The sequence below is a fragment of the Haliotis asinina genome, chromosome 5 (assembly GCF_037392515.1).
Source record: "Haliotis asinina isolate JCU_RB_2024 chromosome 5, JCU_Hal_asi_v2, whole genome shotgun sequence".
Classification (NCBI taxonomy): Eukaryota; Metazoa; Mollusca; class Gastropoda; order Lepetellida; family Haliotidae; genus Haliotis; species Haliotis asinina.
In genome coordinates this window covers 59,056,091-59,077,244 of record NC_090284.1, presented here as the reverse complement: position 1 = coordinate 59,077,244, position 21,154 = coordinate 59,056,091, and the positions used below count along the sequence as shown (strand labels likewise).

Below are 21,154 nucleotides of genomic sequence, written 5' to 3'. Positions count from 1 at the left end.
TTCTGGTCCTTCGCTAACACTACATAACAACCTTTGATGGTTTTTTTTATTACTTAAATATCCATGCAGTACAAATACATTTAAACACCTTTGTGTTGAACGTATGCTAATGTCGAGATTAAAGCTTAGTCCTTGTGACGAACGTATGGTAATGTCAAGGTAAAATCTTAGTCCTTGTATTGAATGTATGGTAATGTCAAGGTTAAATCCTAGTCCTTGTATTGAATGTATGGTAATGTCAAGGTAAAATCCTAGTCCTTGTATTGAATGTATGGTACTGTCAAGGTAAATATTCCTAGTCCTTGTATTGAATGTATGGTAATGTCAAGGTAAAATCCTAGTCCTTGTATTGAATGTATGGTAATGTCAAGGTAAATATTCCTAGTCCTTGTATTGAATGTATGGTAATGTCAAGGTAAATATTCCTAGTCCTTGTATTGAATGTATGGTAATGTCAAGGTGAAAGCTTAGTCTTCATGTGTAGCATATGCTTATGTCGAAGTAAAATCGTAATCCTTGTGTCGAACGTATGAATATGTTGAGGTGAAAGCTAGCCTTGTGTAACATTTCTTGATTCATCATATTCCAGTCGTGTCAAATTTCGGGGTATTTTCGATGGTTCTTTCAACTTGGACACTAATAAATGTATGTCTGTCTGCAGTACAGGTGCAAAGAATGGCATTTGTGTTGGATACTCACCGACACACATTGTTGTTAGATTCCCTGAAGTTGTCTCAGCTGTCAAATAAAAAGTAAGGATGTTAGTTGATGTAAACCACGAAGGTTAACATTATCCCAGTAAGGTCTAACATGTTCATACCTGTCGCGAACACCCGATGTTAACACTGAATTTCAGTAAATCATGATCATGTACATGTTTTCGTCTCTATTTTGGTACAACACGTCACGGTTTAATTCTGGACACCCCAAACACTCTGCTCCGTGGCGACTTTCTAACAATGAATTTGTCAAAATTAAACATAGAGTTGTCATGAATATGTGCTAAGGATGGAATATATTTATTTTCTTTTTAGGAACCTAAAAATTTAAACTCGCTCCCCCATGGGAGGCTGTGGATGAATGAATGTATGTTTATAAGTATCATGACACACAGCCAGCTCATTTGACATAATTCGACTGGTTTAGAGCGATATTATGAAATATTTACTTTTGTTCCAAATCTATGTTTTTATATGTTTTCGATGTTATAAGTGAATAAAGGTTTTATATAAGTATCATGACAAAACATAAAAACATTTGGTAATAATTTGGCTAATTTAGAGCGTATATATAGTCACTATCTGTCTTAGCAGGTTTTGTGGGAGGGGGTTGGGGGTTGCCTTGTCTTTTTTATCAAATCTGTCTAACTGAAACGCCAGTGTAATTGATTGCAGCCAATAAACGAAAACCAAATATGTACGTTTCAACTTAGCTTGTTTCGGACAATCGGACTATCTATCTAGTATTCAAGCACACCAAGACTTGACTAATCACAACAGTAAAACGTCAAGGTTAACAAAAGTGACGTAATATCAGCCGTGCACGACGGAGTACACATGCATGACAAAGTGTTCACTCACCCGACGCCATTCCTCCTGCAGAGCCAGTGCTCAATATTTCCTGGTCAACAATAACTATTAACGTTGTCCAACCCAAGATGATCCCAGAGGTGCAGACAAAGGCTCAATTAGTCTCTGAATATATATAATTTTGATAGTAGCAAACAAACCCATTTTAATTGAAAAAGAGCCCCGTGGAGACAAGAGATTCAGAACACTGCAGAGAAGGCTTAGCGTTAAGCAAAATAATGTGGTTCCGGAATTGTGAGACAGACTACCAGAGATGCTCTGAGTACTCAGAACCCGTGAAGATCAGGGTTAGAATTGATCTTCAGTAGTCCATGTTTGTCGTAAAAGGCGACAGTTCGGCTGGTCAGACACATGTCATCGAGTATTAGTTGTGTAGATCGAGGCTCGGTTATTTACAGACCGCCGCCATTTGACTGACATGTTGCTGAATCGGGCTCAGCTTGAGTGGTAGCGACTATGATATAATATAGAACATACTTCTTCAATTCGTGAATTCAAACTTTCAGTGACAGTGTGTCATATGAATATCAACACTACATCATGTACATGTATTGCTGCACTATGTAAGTGGTTTTAGTGAATAAACATAGGCTATCACACGAGTGTGATAACCTATTTACCATACAATGTCATTCTTACTGTAATTTTTTTTAAATAATGTGATTTCACTTGTCACAGATCATGAAACTAAACTTTCTGAGATGTTGCCGCATATCTGTGACGTCACAAATATGTGCGTAGCAATACGTGAGGTCACAAGCGCGGTGACACTCGTTTGACTGTGTTACATCATGTAGTTCCCAGTCAGCTTTTATGTTAAAGAGCGTATTGTTGTCAACAAACATTAACTTTGTATGAAAAATCACAAAAAGCACGTGTCGAATTTGGGTAAATTTCTGTAAACTTTTGAACAACAAATATAATGTTCGCGAGACATTTTGCAAACGCCACGTTTGTTTACAGTGTGAAAGTAATCCCTAAAATTTGCATATGACCTCTCTAATTTGCATCGGTATCCGTATTTGACCCCAACGGATACCAAAAATATCCGTTGGCTTTTTTCTGCCGAGAACACTACCCATTGTATGATAAATGAACTGGACTGATCAACCGAGATTAAGGCCACTTTATTCTGTCCGCCTATGATGCACTCGTCCAACAAGCCCATTGTACTGTATAAATACTACTTTTACATCATTGGTTTCCTTGCCTTTCCTTTGTCCATCTCACTGGCCTCATCAGCTTGCTATCAGCTTGCATTGTCCTCTTGAAACAGTACACGTGCATTCTGTTGGAAGAAGGACAGTACAACAAGCCGAAAACCTCATCATCATAAGAGAGATGAGATTCCCATCAATCACAAAACACGGTGTTTCCTTTCCCCACAAATGGCAACTCCTTCGCTTCCGGAATGATACGTAGTGGCATACTTCATCACGTCGCCTGTGGATACGTACATGAATTGAAAGCTGCTTTCGTCGCTGAGGAGTATCCTCCGCAAATTCTGCTTCTGCTGACGAACGGCCCTGTACACCTTGTGTACGTCGATGTTCAAGCGTCAACGTGATACCATTGGACAAAGTTGATGTAACTTTCACCTCAGACACAGCACTAAAGAACATGCTACATGCTAATGGGAAAGGGCCAACTGAGTCCACCCCCAAACCAAGAGGATGTGTGTATGAGATAACATGCAACTGCGGAGACAAGTACATCAGGAGAGACACCATGCCCCAGGATAAAAGAACAAAAGACCTCTGTAACAACATCTGACATGAAATGTGCCCTTTCTGAACATCTCATAAAAAACCCGAACACCATATTTCTTGGCAACAAAGCAAAATTCTACACACCAACATCACCCACTGGAAAAAGGAAAAAGAGGAAACTTCCAGAAAGCATCGGAAGACGCCAACCAGGAGCCGGGACAAATGCACTTACCTTCCCAGTGTAAACTGAGTCTCTACAGTACTGTCCAATAATTTTCGGCTTTGTCTTACCTCACTTTATCTTTGTAGATTAACCTATCTTACGGGCTTCCATCATGGTGTTGTCTGCTGCTTTTGGCTTTGTCCTTATAATGAATAATATTACTGTTTTCCTTGTACACTAGTCCAGTCTTACTGGCTTCGTAATGATGTTATCTTTGTGGATTCCCGCTTCTATCAACACACCCATACCCGAGAAGGTTCGGAGTAAAATACGCCTTCAGCAATCCATGCTTGCCATAAAAGGCGACTATGCTTGTCGTAAAAGCCGGTAATGGGATCGGGTGGTCAGGCACGTTGACTTGGTTGACACATGTCATCGGTTCCCAGTTGCTCAGATCGATGCTCATGATCTTGACCACTGAATTGTCTCGTCCAGACTCGATTATTTACAGACCGCCTCCTTATAGCTGGAATATTGCCGAGTGAGGCGTAAAACTGAACTCACTCACTATCAACACACCCTTATCGCCACTCTTGGCTTTGTCATTATGATGCTTATTTTCTTTGTACATTAATCTCATAGGCTTCGTAATTATATTGTTATCTTTGAATATATAGTCATCCACTCTTTGTACAGGCTCAGCAGTCACTTTGAACGGAAACGTCTTGGAAAGAATAAAATAAACGTGTCATGTAGTCAAGACTTGCTAATGTAGAATCCGTTAATAGACAGTCAGAAGTATGTAACCGTTAGCATGGAGTATTACTTCATTCTTTCACTGACGAATATGTGACGAATCATATATGAGTGTAGTTGTCATGTGCATAATGGTAAATTAGGAGTAACACATCCTTATTTTTAACAAAAGCGAGAAAATATGATTAGTCTTGAGATTATTGTTGTGTACGAAAGTAGATTTTATGGTTCGAGAAGTTTCTAAAAGCATGAGTGTAGCTATAGAAACGCAAGTTTCGCAAAAAATGAAATCTCATAAAAATAAGCGTTCGTGTTTGTGTCTTCTATCAAAAATCTTGACAAAATACACAGTTGGGTTTCAATTGCTCTTCAGTATATATAAGAACGGAAGAGGTGAAATTCTGACCTTACGTGTTTCATATGGAATTGTCAAGTGCGGGGCTTTTTTTATATTGCTTTAGGCTTCCAACACTATGCTTGATTATGACATTAATTAGTGACTTAGTACATATCTACAAGGAATATATTAAATTAAATGTATTATTATTTATTATGACCATTTCTTCAAATTATGTACCGTTCATTTATCATTCTTCATGAAACGCTTCAAAGCAGCTTTTAGGTACATTCAACATTCAGTCAACATTATCTGCGCAAAGGTTGGAAAATATCACTCACTTCCGGAACAAATCTTGAGCGCATATGTACTTCCGGCATCAGCGGAAGTGTTTGTAGCAGTCTCGTAGAGATAACAGACACTGCTCTTGAAGTAGACAGAAACACAGGAGGAAGTGAGAAGACAGACCGCCTCACATGAGTCCAAAGACACTGTCAACGTCGCCACAGGATCTGCGCTAGCCTTCATAGTCGACGTGTTTTCCATACAGCAGGTCTTCCCTGAAAACATGTTTTGTGCTGGTTTAAATGGAATTTAATTATACACACAGGCAAAGGTTTCGACAGGCAAAGTGTTCCATTACGTCGGAAGACAAATAGCTCACGGTATGGTAGGGATCAACAATCCATGAGAACAGTACACCTGGTATATGCAAAACCACTAGAGGGAATTCACAAGAACATTCATATGATCAGTTGTGAGTGTGTCCACCTTGAGCAATGATACAGGCATGGTACATTCGCGTTACCGATGCCAGTAAACGTCAAGGAAAATGAAAAGATCAACGCAAAACGAAAGGACTTTGCGGATTAGTGCCGCGTTATTGGAGAATTCTGAAGGAGTCGTTAAGTTCGTTCATTTGACCCCAGAGGTGGCCAGAGGAACAATATTCTAGGATCCACAGGTAACATATTAACATTGTTGTCATAACGATACTATTGCACACCTATTGCGTGTGATCGTGTGGCGTTATGGGGTTGCACAACGTGCTTCTAGAGCCCTTCCATTGCCCAAACATTAAAGAGGTCATTTGCAAAATCTCGCCTGGTTACCTGGCAGTATTTATTCCCCTCAATCGCAATCACTTGGTGTCTTCGATGCAGCTGTTAACCCAGACCACATCATAACGCCCCTACCTTCAAAACGACCTCAGACCTGTAGGCACATGTCCTGTAGTCCTTCTTCATTCTTATCTCTCTCTCTCTCTCTCTCTCTCTCTCTCTCTCTCTCTCTCTGTCACTCTCTCTGTCTCTCTCTCCCTCTCTCTCTGTCTCTGTGTGTCTCTCTCTCCCTCTCTCTCTCTCTCTCTCTCTCTCTCTCTCCCTCTCTCTGTTATTTGTGAATTTGCACGTCTAGCTCTTGTAGACGAAGCCAAGTGTCCAGTTGTCCAGTGTGTGAAGTACCTCTCCGGTGCCGCTGTTAACGTCCCCACGTCATGACATTATTACCACATATAGAAGACAAGTGACGACTCAACCAATAAACCCTCACCCCACACTTAAATCTATGCTAATAATGAGTATATGTACTGTTAATATGCTTATAGATCAAACCATCTTCCGAATCTGCATATGAACAAGAATTGTCTTTCACCTTTATCCCATTCTCTTCTTACCTGTAATAGGACAGGGATGTTTCACTTTGTGCACTGTGTCTCCTGTGTTCATTGCAGATATGGTCTCCCCGTACATTCTGCAGGTGCCCCCAGAGAAGGTGACGCCCATACACTGCGAGAGATACAGGCAGGCCGTGCCGCACTCCTCCAGGGTACTCATGGTCAGCTGGATGCTGGTCACTCCGCCTTTAATGTTGCTGGTTCTGGTCATAGTGCATGATGCAGCTGACGAATCAAGACACTATTATCAAAGTGGTGTAAGTACATCTGCTCATGCCCCGAGTTCTCTGCCCTTGGTCCCGGTTAAGACTTTCTTCGCCTACCTGTGTCCTTACCCCTGCCCCCAACCATGATGTCTCTCTGCCCTGACATTGTCACTCTACCCTGGTCTCTACCCCTTCTTCTTTCTCTGTCTTTCTTCGTCAGCTCCACCAGTCTGTTCCCCTTCCACATTTCTCTATCTGCCCTACATCACTTTCTCAGTCCATGACCCATACCCCTATCCCTACCCATGCACCTGTACTCCTGCATCTGACCGTTGTATTTCTCTTTGGTCCTGACCGTTTACGAAATAACAAAATAACACATGGCCTCACCTGGACAGTCTTTTACTGAGTAGATGCTACCAGCCCTGGAAGCAGTCACCGAGGCAGTGTGAAAAGGAATGCACGTTTTCGATGTATTCAAGAATTCCACAGACAGGCATGCTGTGTCAGCTGTACACACAGCTTCGCATGCAACTATGTCATTCACGGTACTGGACGGCGCCGTTTCCCATAAACTCTGATCGCCTCCTGTATCTGCAGATCTGGTGTAGGTACATGATCCTAAAACAAGATCCAACAGTTAACGTAGTGTAGATGTATTATCCTAAAACAAGATCCAGTCAACGCAGTGTGGGTACATGATCCTAAAGCAAGATCTAATTAATGTAGTGTAGACACATGATCCTAAAACAAGATCTAATTAACGCTAATATGGGTACTTGGTCCTAAAACACGATCCACTTAATGTACAGGGAACGTCTGAATCGTGGACGTAATTACTGAACCGATGTTTTATGCAGCTTTTATTTCTGTCACCTGAACAATCTTTAGCTGAGTAGATGCTACCAGCCCTGGAAAGAGTCGTTGTGACAGTGTGAAAAGTAAAGCACGTTTTGGATGCAGTCAAGAATTCCGCAGACAGCCATGTGGTGTCTGCTGTACAGACAGCTTCGCATGCAGCTATCTCATTCACTTTACTGGGCGTATCCCATAAAGTCTGATCTCCTCCTGTGTCTGCAGTAGTGGTGAAAGTACATGATCCTAAAACAAGATCCAGCTGACGTAGTGTAGGAACATGATCGTAACATGATCGTAAACCAGGATCCAGTTAACGTAGCGTGGTTATATGGTCAGGGGTGTATGGGAACATGACCCTAAAACAAGATCCAACTAACGAAGCGTAGGTACATGATTTTAAAACAATATCCGCTTAATGTAGTGTAGGGACATGATCGTAAAAGCTAATACCTTAATTTTTGGCGGATAAAAATGACTGGTGTTTTACGCCGTTTTTAAGAGTATTTCTGTCATTTCATTTGGGAGTCAAGTTCCGAAATGTTCGATGAAAACGTAAGTACACCTCCTCTGCTATATTCAAGATGGATATCGTATGTGATCACAATTGGTCCTGGCATGTTTAAAGGTGTAGTCCTGATTTGTTGGTTCGTTGTTTAGTAACATTCCAGCTATATGTCAGTGGCCTGTAAATAATCGAGTGTGGGCGGTCCAGTGATCAACAGCATGATCTACGCAGTTGTGATACGATGACATGTGACCAAGGTCGCAAGTGTGAATTTACAAATTATAAATACACACGACAGTGTTCATAATGAAACACTAGTGTGCAACACTGCCATCCATGATATCTAGAAATTGCGTGTAATGCACAATATGTGAGGCGCAATATTGCACATTGTCTATCAATATCGTATACAAAACATAGTCAGATGTTATTCTCAACATCACTGGGCAGTGTTTAGACTTAAATATCGTGTATAAAAGTCATCATGTACATATGAATACTTCAGCGTGATCATAGATTGTTGTTTAACACCCAAGTCATCGTATATGACGATGATCTACAAAACTCCACGTCTTCATAAGACAATGATGTGATGGAGATAATGAGCATCGACCTGTGTATATATCAAGCAGTTCAGCGAGTCCGGACACCCACACCTCTCGCGACTAGCACTGGCTGTTCAATGTTTAACTAAAACCTTGAAGGTGATGAGTTCCATACTTACTGCAAAATGAGACCAGTAGCCCCAGAAACAATATCACCCCCGTATGAGGGCCTTTGACAGCCATACGATATCTGAAAAAATACCATTACTAAGTTACGTACTCATTTTTGTAGCATTCCGCTTTGTATTTTGGCAAATCGTCTTGTATATCTGGACTATCGTCGTATTCTCCTTTCCTTGCTAAGAATAACATACTCAGACTACACAATGCCATTTAGAAAGTGGTCAAATGTAATTAACATACAGGGGAAGGTGTCTAAGCCGGCACTCATTGGGACTGAAGAAATCATCTGTTTTAGGCAATGCGCTGGATTGTAAAATTATGTTGCGTATGGGATTACACTTTCTTAATAAAGTACAAACATAACATATGTTAACATATTTAGAACAAACATTCTGTACCACACAAGGTCGGGGGTTTGGGTTTACATACGTGCATCAGTTACTCAGGGGCTCACTGATGGCTTCTTCGTCCCCACTGCAACAGGTTGGTTGGCTGGTTTCATAGGTTTAGGGCGACGTGGGCCAATGAGAGGCCTATTTTCGCCGAACATATTGGCTTGACTTAATAAACAATCATAGGTAATTTCATCGCCAAATGGAATCATTTAGCTAACATAATAGAAACTACAGCACTATTAATAATCACTTGGATCGACGTATACACATATCGAATAACCCCTGGTTCGTGTTATGGGAGAACTGGCTGAAGTAATCATTTCGAATTCTGAAACATGAAATACTCATACATGAAAAGAACACTACGTTAAGATGAGTGTTAAAATGATTAAAAATCACAGAGGCCAAAATCTGCCCTTCACACAGATGCATACATGATACAGGCTCCCAACACTGTTTGTAATATATTATCAACCAGCACTTCTGAGATTATAATATAATAACAGTAATGATAATTATGGCTGTTCACACACACTCCTGAACCCAGGATAACCCAAAATGTTCTGTGAGGCCCTAGAACTTTATTAAGTCTCTCGATCTATTTCACCCATTTTCTGCTGCGTGAACAAACTCTAAATTTTGAACAAACTCACTTGCCAAAGGTGAGACCACATATGTTACATGTACATGTTGTGGGCAGGATCGAAGTCATAGAAACCCTCAGTCCTCAAGCTGCCAAACACGGTAACCCATCCACGGACTGTCCACGGTCAGCGTTACTTAACTTCAACTGTATTGTGACTTGAGCTCTATGCGCAGGACCACACTCCACAACATATACGAGGGGATGTCAATAGGTGTCACAGCATACGGTACGATATTGAACTTTGGCTGGTAGCTGATGTGATATATAAGTTTTGGTATCTTACTCTCAGAAGTGATTGAACAACTCACATTGACAGAAAGAGACACCCTCACGGCAGTGAAAATGAATAAAATTGAGTATAGAGCAGTAAGGTTTTAGTTCTTGAAGGAAACTCGGCGAATAACATTGAAGAAAGGCTTTCAGCAGGTTATGGGAAGTCTTCCCCTTCATCTGCTACCATCAAACGATGGGTCAATGAATTTAAGCATGGTAGAGACAATCCTGAAGATGACCCCCGTCCAGGTCGCCCAACAACAAGCGCTAGTCAGGAAAACATTAACAGAGTGCATAGACTTGTGCTGGAAAATCGTCGAATCACACTCCACGAGTTAGAGGAGACCACAGGCATTTTACACGGATCCATCGAGACAATTCCTCATGAACATCTCGTCATGTCTAAGGTGTGCGCAAGATGGGTGCCAAGAATGCTTACAGATGAAATGAAGCAAACTAGGGTCTCCATAAGCAACTCCATGCTAACCAGATACAACAAGAATCCAGAAGATTTCACTTTAGGCTAGTAACCTGTGATGAAACCTGGATCCACCACTATGATCCTGAGAGCAAACAAAAATCCATGGAATGGAAACATGTCACTTCTCCCAGGACCAAAGCCTCCAGATCAGTGCAGAAGGTAATGGCGACAGTCTTCTGGGATAGCAAATGTGTCATCCACATAGATTACTTACCAAAAGGAAGAACATTGAATGGGGAATATTATGCTAACTTGTTGAGGCAAGTGTGATCAATCAAGGAGAAGCGGCGGGGCAAGATCAGACGTGGTATTCTTCTACATCAAGACAATGCTCCAGTACACACCTCTCGCGCTGCAGCCGCTGCTGTCCAGGAATGCGGGAACGAAATCTTGCCACATCCCCCTACTCTCCAGACCTGGCACCAAGTGATTACCATCTGTTCCCATATCTCAAGAAAAACTTGCGTGGTCGTAGATTTCAGAATGATAATGAGCTTATTGCTGCTACTGAGGCTTGGTTTGAGGACCAAAATGGCGCCTTCTACAGAGATGGCATCAGCGCCTGGCCGAAAAGATGGAACAAGTGTCTTGACTCACAAGGGGACTATGTTGGAAAAATAAATGTGGTTCATACCAATATTTTGTGTTTTTCTATGCAAGGCTCAAAACTTATTGACATCCCTCGTATGTCTTGTGTCGTTATGCCCAGGGCATGTGATATGTTAATGTTCGATATTTTCAGGCGTTTCCAACTTGTTATGACCACATATAGACGAGAACGTCTTATCTGTAATTTTAGTCTGAAATATGACAGAATAACCTCATCACGCCGTCTACGACGACAAATTTTATGACGAGACCTTTGCCAACTTGCGTCCCTTTGACATCTGATTGAATCTCTGTTTGGTGATATTATGTTACAGTGGAAACCTGATAAGTAAACTTTCAAGGCACTCGTCAAAATTGTTTACTTATCCAAACTATTCAATATCTGCAAATGACAGAGTAACGGACAAGATTTGCAAGTAATATAACATGTTTTATTGCACCAGTTTACTCACTGATACTCCCAAGCTACATATAACAATGAACAACTCATCAGGACTGGCCTCTAGTTGTCAGTGTATTGTAAACTGCATAAGCCAGAGCAAGCTGTAAGTGGGATGTTTATTTACCTGGTGACTGACACATGTCCCTCATGTCAGATTATGTGGTGATCGCTAATTTAGTTATCAGGTCTCGTTTGGTCAGTAATTTACTTCCAGGGACCATGTAAAAACGTTTACTTAAGCGGTATTGTTTACTTATCCAATTTTAGTTAACAGGACTCAAAAAGTGATGATTAATGAAGAAGTTTCCGGAACCTAGGAATAGTATTTACTTATCCGATATGTTTAGTTAAGCGGTTTTGACTTAGGCGTCCCTTTGACAACTGATTGAATGTCGGTTTGGTGATACTATGTTACATTATTTTTTTATCTTGGATGGGATATTTCAACAGCTGTATGAAACCTTACACAGCGACATGAAGCGTAAGAGAACGGCGGTTCATGTCATCACACCAGGAAGCGGGACAACAGAAACGGTCTTTACACATTGTACCCATTTAGAGAATCGAACTTGGGTCTTAGACGGGCGGACGCTTTAACCACTAGACTTCGATACCGCCCATAATTGTATTACACTCCGGTGATTCATGTTAATGTACGTACAATACATACAATACATTTACGAAAGTAACAAGGAGCGTTCTAAATAATTGTAATCATTTTACTATGGTAAGTACAAAAGTAAAGCCTGCAACACGAATTGCAGAAAGAGTGAGTGAATGACTTTAATTTTACGCCGCACTCAACAATATTCCACCTATGTGGCGGCGGTCTGTAAATAGTCGAGTCTGGACTAGACAATCCAGTGATCAACAACATGAGCATCGATCTGCGCAATTGGGAACCGATGACATGTGTCAAGCAAGTCAGCGAGCCTGACCACCCGGTCCCGTTAGTCGCCTCTTACGACAAGCATAGCCGCCTTTTCTGGCAAGCATGCTTTGCTCAAGACCTATTCTATCCCGGGACCTTCACGGGTCAATTGCAGAAAGACATGTACACTACTACCGTTATAACATATTCCTGTATAAGAGATTTAGGAATTTCACGAAATATCAGGTGAAATTATGTAACCAAAGATCAGAATGGTTAATTATGCAATAGGCTAATATTAATTCGAAATATGAAACAAGAAGGTGGTACAAACCGTCACAAAGTACGACGTTCACACAGTCACAGTGGGTAAACTCACCATAGCTGTCTAGAAGAAGCCAGAACCCCAAAATAGTGAAAATGTGTTGCAGCTCTGGTGACTGAATGGGACGCATTTTTTCTCAATCAGGAATGATTTAGCTTTGATTAAAAGTCGGTTGTCATCAGTGCGTGACAACGATGCATGGGCCCTTTTAAGGTGCAACATGTCATATCAGTTATGGCAGCACCTTAACCGATAGCTAGATTGTTTGATTTAATAATTCTGGTTTGGATTGACCAACTTTCATCAAATAGTAGTTTTGGAATGCTGAAATCGTTATTGAAAATTGTGGACAATAATGCTACATGTATGCTCATCGGAAAAAAATATTTGGTAAGGTCAAAGGTCAGTTTAATATAAGGGAAATTTGAGGAGAAAATATGAGTTGAACTTAACAATTAAAGGTATTTTTGCCAAATTATGGTTTTTCTCTGATTCGGCTATATCATTTGAAGATCATATGTCCCTTTGGATGGCATTGTGTTCATGAAAACATATTACAAAGAAACAAAAGTAAGGTTGGTACTTTGTGTTTAAATCAGAAATATTACATAATGTCTGTTCAACAGCAACAGCTCCATACTTAGTATCATAGTATCAACGTTACCCAATATGTCGAAGATACAGCTGGATTGTTATTAAAATCACACCACATGACAGAAAGCGTATAATTCCGTTATTCCAGATGACAGTATGGTGCACCATTTTTTACTGGTTTTGATGTGAAATATTGCGATTTTGTTTTCCCGATTTTTTTTTCACATTGGTAAATCACTAATACGTTGTTAAGGATATGAAACACTGATCAGAAAAGCGTATTGATATCTTCCACATCCCTCATAAACCTCTGATATACACAGCATTTACAATACATTCCTTTGGATTGTAAAAGGTGGTGTAATTCACAGTGAATATGATCGTTGTTTAGGCTATGCAATATGTCATTACTCTCTCCTCGTTTTTTGGGAGTTGCCTAACAACATTACTGCATAACAAAACATCTGTATAAATACTTGTGATTGGAACCTGCTTAAACCTGTACTACTCACAGGTACTTTCACATAGTTGCTTTACTATAATTCATCTTTCCCCATTTCCACTTCCCCAGGGAAAACTGGAGAAAGTATACGTGCTGATTAAATATCCCACAAGCAGTTGTACATACAATGTACTTGGGTTAACCTTTCCAAAAAAAACAAAAACAATAAGCATATTCAATATCACAAATAACACGGGCTATACGTCCTGCCATCTCACCAACAGGTGAAGGGGCAAAAAGCAGCCCAGAAAGATTATGTCGTAAATATTAAAGAAGTTGAAAATCCATACCATACGGGAAAAAACGGGGGCTAAGGGTGCAAACAAACAGTAGATCACTTAATTCGTTACTTCTGTGTTAGTGAGGAAATTATCACTTTACCCTGCATAGAGGGATTTCGTCATGAATAGCCTCAGCCCATACAGATGCAACAAAAACAATCAAGCAAAATTACTCGCATAAACTCAAATGCCATAAAAGGGCAAATTTAATATTGGGCCTAACAACAGTTGTGTGGGAGAAGTTCAGAAACATAAGTATGTCTGGAAGCCAATAAACATATGCACGACATGTTTGAACCTATAATTACAGGATCCTGGCACGATAAATCAAGCTTAACCCTCTGAAAATAAGAAATTTTAATATATTGATAAATATATATTACTCTGCTGAATTAGTGGGGTACAGAGCCGATGTGGGAGCAAAGTGGCTTCATTTTGGACTACTGCATTACGAAAAGGATTAGGCCGAAAGTGTCGAGTATGAGACTGACAACTGCCATGTGTAAGTCCCAGTCATACAGAACGAATATGGTTCTAACAAGGACGTAAACGCATTTAAAAAGAAAACAAAAAATACCCTTGCAATCTCCTAGTAATATTAGCATTTTCATTTTGGAAAATATATACACTGTGTATAGATCTGGGCAAGCAGGCGGTGTCCTTCATTTCAAACTCTCTCTCTCTCTCCCTGAGAGCTCTGACCACAGCTGGTAGCTCCATAATATCTTTTGGAACAAAGCATTTGACTACAGCCGACTTCTTAGTGTTCATCTAGTGAGGTCTGTCATTATGTCAGAGCTGATGTTGTATTGTCGACGTTCATCAGCTGATGAATAACTGATAGTGCTTCACGTGAGCTAATTCCATGAATGATGCGATAACTACTGTCAGTTCCTTAACGCTCTTCTTAAAGGGCAAAGTAGTAATGCGACATACGGGAACTGGGACATGAACGACAGATGATCTTTTAGCATCCATATCGTCTAGGTCACCCATTATTGTCAATATGTATGGACGATTTCAAGGCTATTCGTACAAAATCTAATTCTAAAGCGTCAGCCAAAGTATCTACACTGTACCAACATCTGTGCGCGTATTGACTAGCTAAATGCAAACTGACCCTCTGTGGTACGATTTATGCAGAGACCAGCTGGTATTGGCGACACACGTTGTGTTGTCAGTGATAGTGTATGGTATCTTCTATAACGTAGGAATAGGATGGGTCCAAATCTTCAACTCGCGTATCCCATCCCCTATTACCCTACCCTTCCCGAATACCCGTTATGTTAATTCCTGATATCAAATATATTCTTCAGCTCTGAGGCTAAAATTTCGAGTTTTTCAATATCTTAACCATTTATGATAATAAAAGAGTGACTGTTAATTACGTATAAATCTTCAAAGATAATGAAATCTTATTTTTATATAATAATATTTAATATGTTTCAGTGCGTAATCTATTAGTCACATGAACATAAGGGGTCCGGGTGTTGAGACGGGTAGTCGGGTCCAACTCACTACCCACCCATCCCGGGTACCCGTGTTACCTGTGTCGGCCCTACTACAGTACATATCATGAGACTGACTATGCAATTTTGTTTTTATCATTCACCCAGCTTCACAAATATATTAGGTGACCTCAATATTGATCTGAAAAAATACATTGTTGTCGTAAGAGGGAACTACTGCGGTCGTTCTCATCTGCCTGTTTTTATGCATGACATCGTATCCCACTTGCTATCATCGATGTTCGTATCTTCATGACCATGTTATGTGTAACTCTTTTGTGTCTATCAATTACAGGGGCATTTCACTCATTGACTCACTACGTAAAGTATGCACTTCAATACTGGACAGTAGACTGCAGACATGGTGTGATGAAAATAATGTACTTAGTCAAGGTTTAAGACCTGGCTATTCTACAACAGACCGCATACTTACTTTCGTGCTATTGCAAAACAATATTCATGTAAATGAAATATGAGATTTCACTGTTTATATATTGACTTTTCTAAGTCATTTGACACTTTGAAACACCATATTCTCTTAAATGTTTTGAAACATGTTTTGGACCGAGGGTGACCGAGGGGTGTTTATTTCCCACATGTAAACGGCTTGTATACCTTAATGTTTGCAGATAAGGCTTCTGCTCTGGCAGATAGCTGTAACCAGCTACAGTTGAAGATAAACGCTTTAGAATAATATTGCAATAATACTGGTTTGATGAAACCTAAGGTTGTTTTACTGAGACAACAGTGGGGTCCGCTTAGATCTCATGAGAAATGATATAAGAGAGGTCCTATTGAAGAGGTTTCATCCTATGTTCAGTTCAGTTTATTGTATTCACGGCCACAGGCCCATTTACAAATAAACATAATGTCATTCATATATACGTTGGTAATGGAAATATAACACATTTAGCATATATCGTTTACATTTGCTCTTTCATCTTTTCGTATCTAATAGAAATGGCGTGTTTACAAAATTTACATAAGTTCCACAAGTTTCACATTCTACAATCAGACATAAGTGTACAAAACATTACAAGATTACAAGTCTTGATGTATTTCTGAGGAATACGAGTATATTGTCGTCTAATTTCATCATACAGTGGGCATTTTAAAATAACATGGAATTCATCTTCTTTTTCATTTAAGTTGCAAAGTTTACACATCCTTTCCTCTGTAGGTGTATTATGTCTACGTCCTATATCTCCCTGTAATTGGGCGCCTCCAGTTCTTAGTAAAACTAAGTATCGCCTCATTGCTGAAAGTTGAAAATTTGTAACATATTTTTCTGGGAACATATTGTGTTTATATAAAGAATAATAGTCGTATCTAGTACTATCGGTTAAAACTGAATGCCACTCTTGTATGGAGACATCTTTAAGCCTCATCTTTATCGTATTCAAACATAATCGGCAGTGGCCAACCTCTTGGTATATCCATGCATATCCAAGGCCCAGCTTGAATAGTGATTCTCTATTAATTAATGATACCCAGCTAACTCATTTCTGTATATCTAAACAAAATAACATGTTGTGAGCTTTTTTTGGGAAGTCTATTATCTGACATGTGGAGTAGTGATAACCAATATCTAATGCATTTAGTAAACGTTTCTACATGGACTGGGAATCTGCCACAATCACCAGTAACCATTGTATTTGGTGTATTATTTGGAACTCCCAAGAATCTTTTGCAGGCTGTTATTTGTATTCCTGCGTGAAATCTACACCTAAATCTACACTAAAACCTGACCTAACGTAACGTTTAGGAATGTTACGGTATAGCGAATTACCCGAATCCAAAAAAAAAACATACAAAAAATACCTTTAATATTTAAAGTTCAGCTCAAATTTTCTCAACAAATGCCCTTCTCTATTGAAATTGACCTTTGGCATTTTCCAAAATATTTTTTCGATGAGTATATATGTAATATTATATTATTGTCCAGAATTTTAATACATGATCTGAGCTACCAAAACTACTATTCTGGATAAAAAAATAAAAACTTAAACCATTCCTGATTTTGAAAAATCACATCCACTCGGTCGCCAGAACTGCACCACATTTTCCCCATTTGGGGGCCCCGGCTTCTAGACCAGAGCCCCTATCAATAGAATCATAAGACTACCTACCGTGAATATCCTTACTGTATCATATGATCCGTATACACTGAGTTAGCTGCCTCACTGTTCAATGTAGCACGTCCCATCAATTCACGAACATCAACTGGTTCGAATTTCTCTAATGCCCCGTATCCTTTGGTGTTTAGATAAGTTAGGGTGTACCTGCATTGATTCACTGACGTGATATGATCGAGTGCGCCTTTTAAAGATGACGTCACCTGTGCTTTACAAGAGTGCGTTTGTGAGGGTGGAAAGGGGTGGTTTTCTGGTCACAGATTTGAAGTAACCGATGGTTGTAGGACCCTTAAGCAGAAAAACATAACTACGACCACGTGTATACTGCTAGCAAATGTTGGCTGTGTGATAGCCCAGTGGTTAAAGTGCCCGCTTGCCAGACCAAAATCGAGTTCGATTCCCAATATCGGTACAAAGTGTGAAGCCTATCTATGTAGCTACCCCCACCCCCAGCGTTATATTCCTGGAATGTTCCTAAAAGTGGTGTAAAGTCGCATACAAGTTATTCCACGTGTATTGACTTTTGTTGTTAGAGTAAAAGAAAACAAATGTATGTATGTATGTATGTATGTATGTATGTAAGTATGTATGTATGTATGTATGTATGTATGTATGTATGTATGTATGTATGTATGTGTGTGTGTGCGTACGTGCGTACGTGCGTGTGTGTGTTTACGTACGTACACATGGATGGACTGATGTGTCGGCGAATGAATGTATATACGTGCGTGCGTGTGTGTGTTTACGTACGTACACATGGATGGACTGATGTGTCGGCGAATGAATGTATATATGTGTGTATGGAACGATGGATGGATCTTCTACAGATACTACAACGCGATATCATCTCTTGGCTTTACTGCATTCGACTACTCACAGAAGGTTTTGCAGTAATCTGTATACACCCTCACATATATCACTGATACACATACACAAGAACTAATACCTACAGAGTGCATCCACCTATTCTACACAACAAACTATCATATTTCAGTCTTGACATCTGCTTATATACATGTAACCAACCACATCACATAAAACTATCAATTCGTGCACAGTCCTTATAGACCCTCGTTCTTTAAAGCCTGAGCACAATGTAATAGTTTTCTAGTCGACAGGTCCTATCAGTCAGGAGCAGTGATTTATAACATCGTCCACCCGACGGTGTCGTCTCCAATGCGTGTCCACGTGCACAACAACGACGTCTCAACAAGTTATAATAACCTCTATTTGCGCATGAAACCTTTGACTGCATTTACAATCTTTCTTTCACAGTTCCTCAACCAAACTCAAACAGTCGCTGGCTTTGACGACAAACTATCGCGTAGCACGACATGGACACTGTATAAATGGTTTGCACATTATACACGGATATATTTACATCAATAGGTTTGATGTTCCATTCACTGTAGGCATGTTGCCTTGAAATTATATTGTTTGGGCATAAAGAAAATTGACTGCGTGTATACTGGCGTCATACAGTGATAATCCCTGTTTGTTGTGCTGTATATCCACGCCTTACATTGGTGGAAAGGTTCAAAAGGTGTCTCGTAAATGCGGAGAATCAGGCGGGTATCTCTTGCACGTTTGGTAACCTAAATCACCTGACGATTCATCAACTGTCTTCTTGACGTAGTAATGCCCAAAAGGTTAGGAATTACTAAACGCAATGTAACACGAGAACAACCCTTTTTGTGCAACGTTTTTACATAGTTTCAATCGTTAGGTGTTGGTTGTTAGATTCGGTAAATTAGACAAGATCTTCAAAAAGCTTGCTCCCAAAAATGTTTTTCAATTAATTTTTAAAAATAAATTAAATTTCAATCGCTTATTTCTTGTCCCTGAGAGCTGAAATGTTCTTCACCTCTCTTAATACCTTTCGCTCTTGTTGTGCGTGTAAACCCTCTATCAAATCAGATCATAGTAAATCTAATTCGGCTCTTGGAGATATCGAAACAATGCTCCACCTTGAAATAAAACTATCAGGCACAAGTTAGAAGGTATTAGTTCACAAGAAAGGTTACAGCTTTCACTCCTATGATTTCATTCTTTTAAAACAAATCTGCTGATTTCCATAAGTAAAAACAACAAGCACAACTTGTCGTAAACAAACTGTATCGGAACATCAACGGGGTCGACGTACAACGCTGTTATCCGATCTCGGTTAAAAGACGTAGTACTACTCAGCGCTACAGACAGACTGGGGTCGGCGTACAGACCATTGTAAGAACAGAACGTCCATTCATCAAAAACCCAGCTGAAGATAGGTACCTCCATCACTAAGATAGGAGGGTAATGTTTCTTTTTGTGTTCAGTGTGTGTGTGTGTGTGTGTGTCTGTGTGTGTGTGTGTGTCTGTGTGTGTGTGTGTGTGTGTGTGTGTGTGTGTGTGTGTGTGTGTGTGTGTGTGTGTGTGTGTGTGTGTGTGCGAGAGTGAGGGGGGGGGCGGCAGTGAAGAGACAGGCACAAAGAGATACAAACATACAGAAACACAGAGAGAGAGGCAGGCAGGCAGACAGACAGACAGACAGGACAGGATACAGAGATAAATGAGGTATATATTGAACAAACATATATATAGCATTTCTTGAGTGTATAACGAAATCGCTGATAATGCAATATCATCTTTTGGGACAGTGATCTAAGACTAATGATACAGAAAGTTGTTTAAGACTCAGTATATCCTGCAAAGGCATATGTAACAAACACATGAACACACCGAGAAAACAATAGGGATTAAGTTGCATCGTACATCATTTCTGTCAAAGGTGCATTCATGTTCATCATATGAAATTGTCGTTTCACTTCATTTTCCTTCACCAAATAACTCGCTCTGTCTACATTTTGCTGCTCCAGAAACAAAAGTCTATTCATAGGAATAAAGAAACAGATATGCTGGATGTAGTGGCTATGAGGATGTCACGCTACATCTCACTTTAATATCCTATCCCTAAATCGCATAGGAGACCTGTCAAGTCCACTATTTGGTTTCTTGAGAAACTTCATTCGACCTTTGTTTTCATGCTTTGCCAATGGTCTGAACTGAACATATCTTAACTCAATATTCCTGAGGTCAGACCATCAATTTTGAGAAATGTCTCATGCATCAAGAACTGCGGTTTCTCCAAAACTTTGTCTCGTGGAATAATGGCTACAAAGTTGCAAAATGGAATGTATGTTTGGACATAATTGAATTTGGCCTCTTACATCGTAGAAATTCAAACAAATGGTTTCAGATGTTGAGACATGACATTTCATCATACGACAGTGGCACTGAAATATGTTCAGTTAATGTAACGAGCAACATCTTCGGGTGTTTCATAAATTATAGACAATCTGTGATACAGGACTTTTTTGTCATATTTGCATCACCAAGGTATATATCTTTCTGTGAGACTTACGAATTACGTACAAGCTGACCTTGTATGTGGCACTATATAATGTGTCTTTTATAAAAATGCTCACTGGACAAACAATTGCTGTAGGAATCCGTATATGTAATGGCTGTGTTATTAGATATCTTGTCTGTGGGAACAGCCTTAGTAAACAATAACAGCAAGACATGAC

At 39.8% G+C, this 21,154-nt stretch overlaps 1 protein-coding gene across 3 annotated transcripts in view; it reads right to left on the bottom strand.

The window, feature by feature from the left end:
* Positions 1-17,800, bottom strand: part of LOC137283789 (uncharacterized) — a 20,264-nt gene extending 2,464 nt beyond the window's left edge. The window contains exons 1-7 of one of the 3 annotated variants that reach the window (XM_067815476.1): positions 17,583-17,763; positions 8,956-9,059; positions 8,523-8,593; positions 6,826-7,056; positions 6,230-6,454; positions 4,896-5,114; positions 700-738 (exon numbers count right to left, since the gene is read on the bottom strand). In XM_067815476.1, coding sequence (XP_067671577.1) covers positions 700-738; positions 4,896-5,114; positions 6,230-6,454; positions 6,826-7,056; positions 8,523-8,586 — 778 coding nt within the window. In that variant the 5' untranslated portion in view covers positions 8,587-8,593; positions 8,956-9,059; positions 17,583-17,763. Of the gene's footprint in view, positions 1-699; positions 739-4,895; positions 5,115-6,229; positions 6,455-6,825; positions 7,057-8,522; positions 8,594-8,955; positions 9,250-17,582 lie in introns of all 3 variants that reach the window. The other 2 variants (XM_067815475.1, XM_067815474.1) reach the window with 2 other exon arrangements.
* Between the last annotated feature and the right edge of the window lie 3,354 nt (positions 17,801-21,154).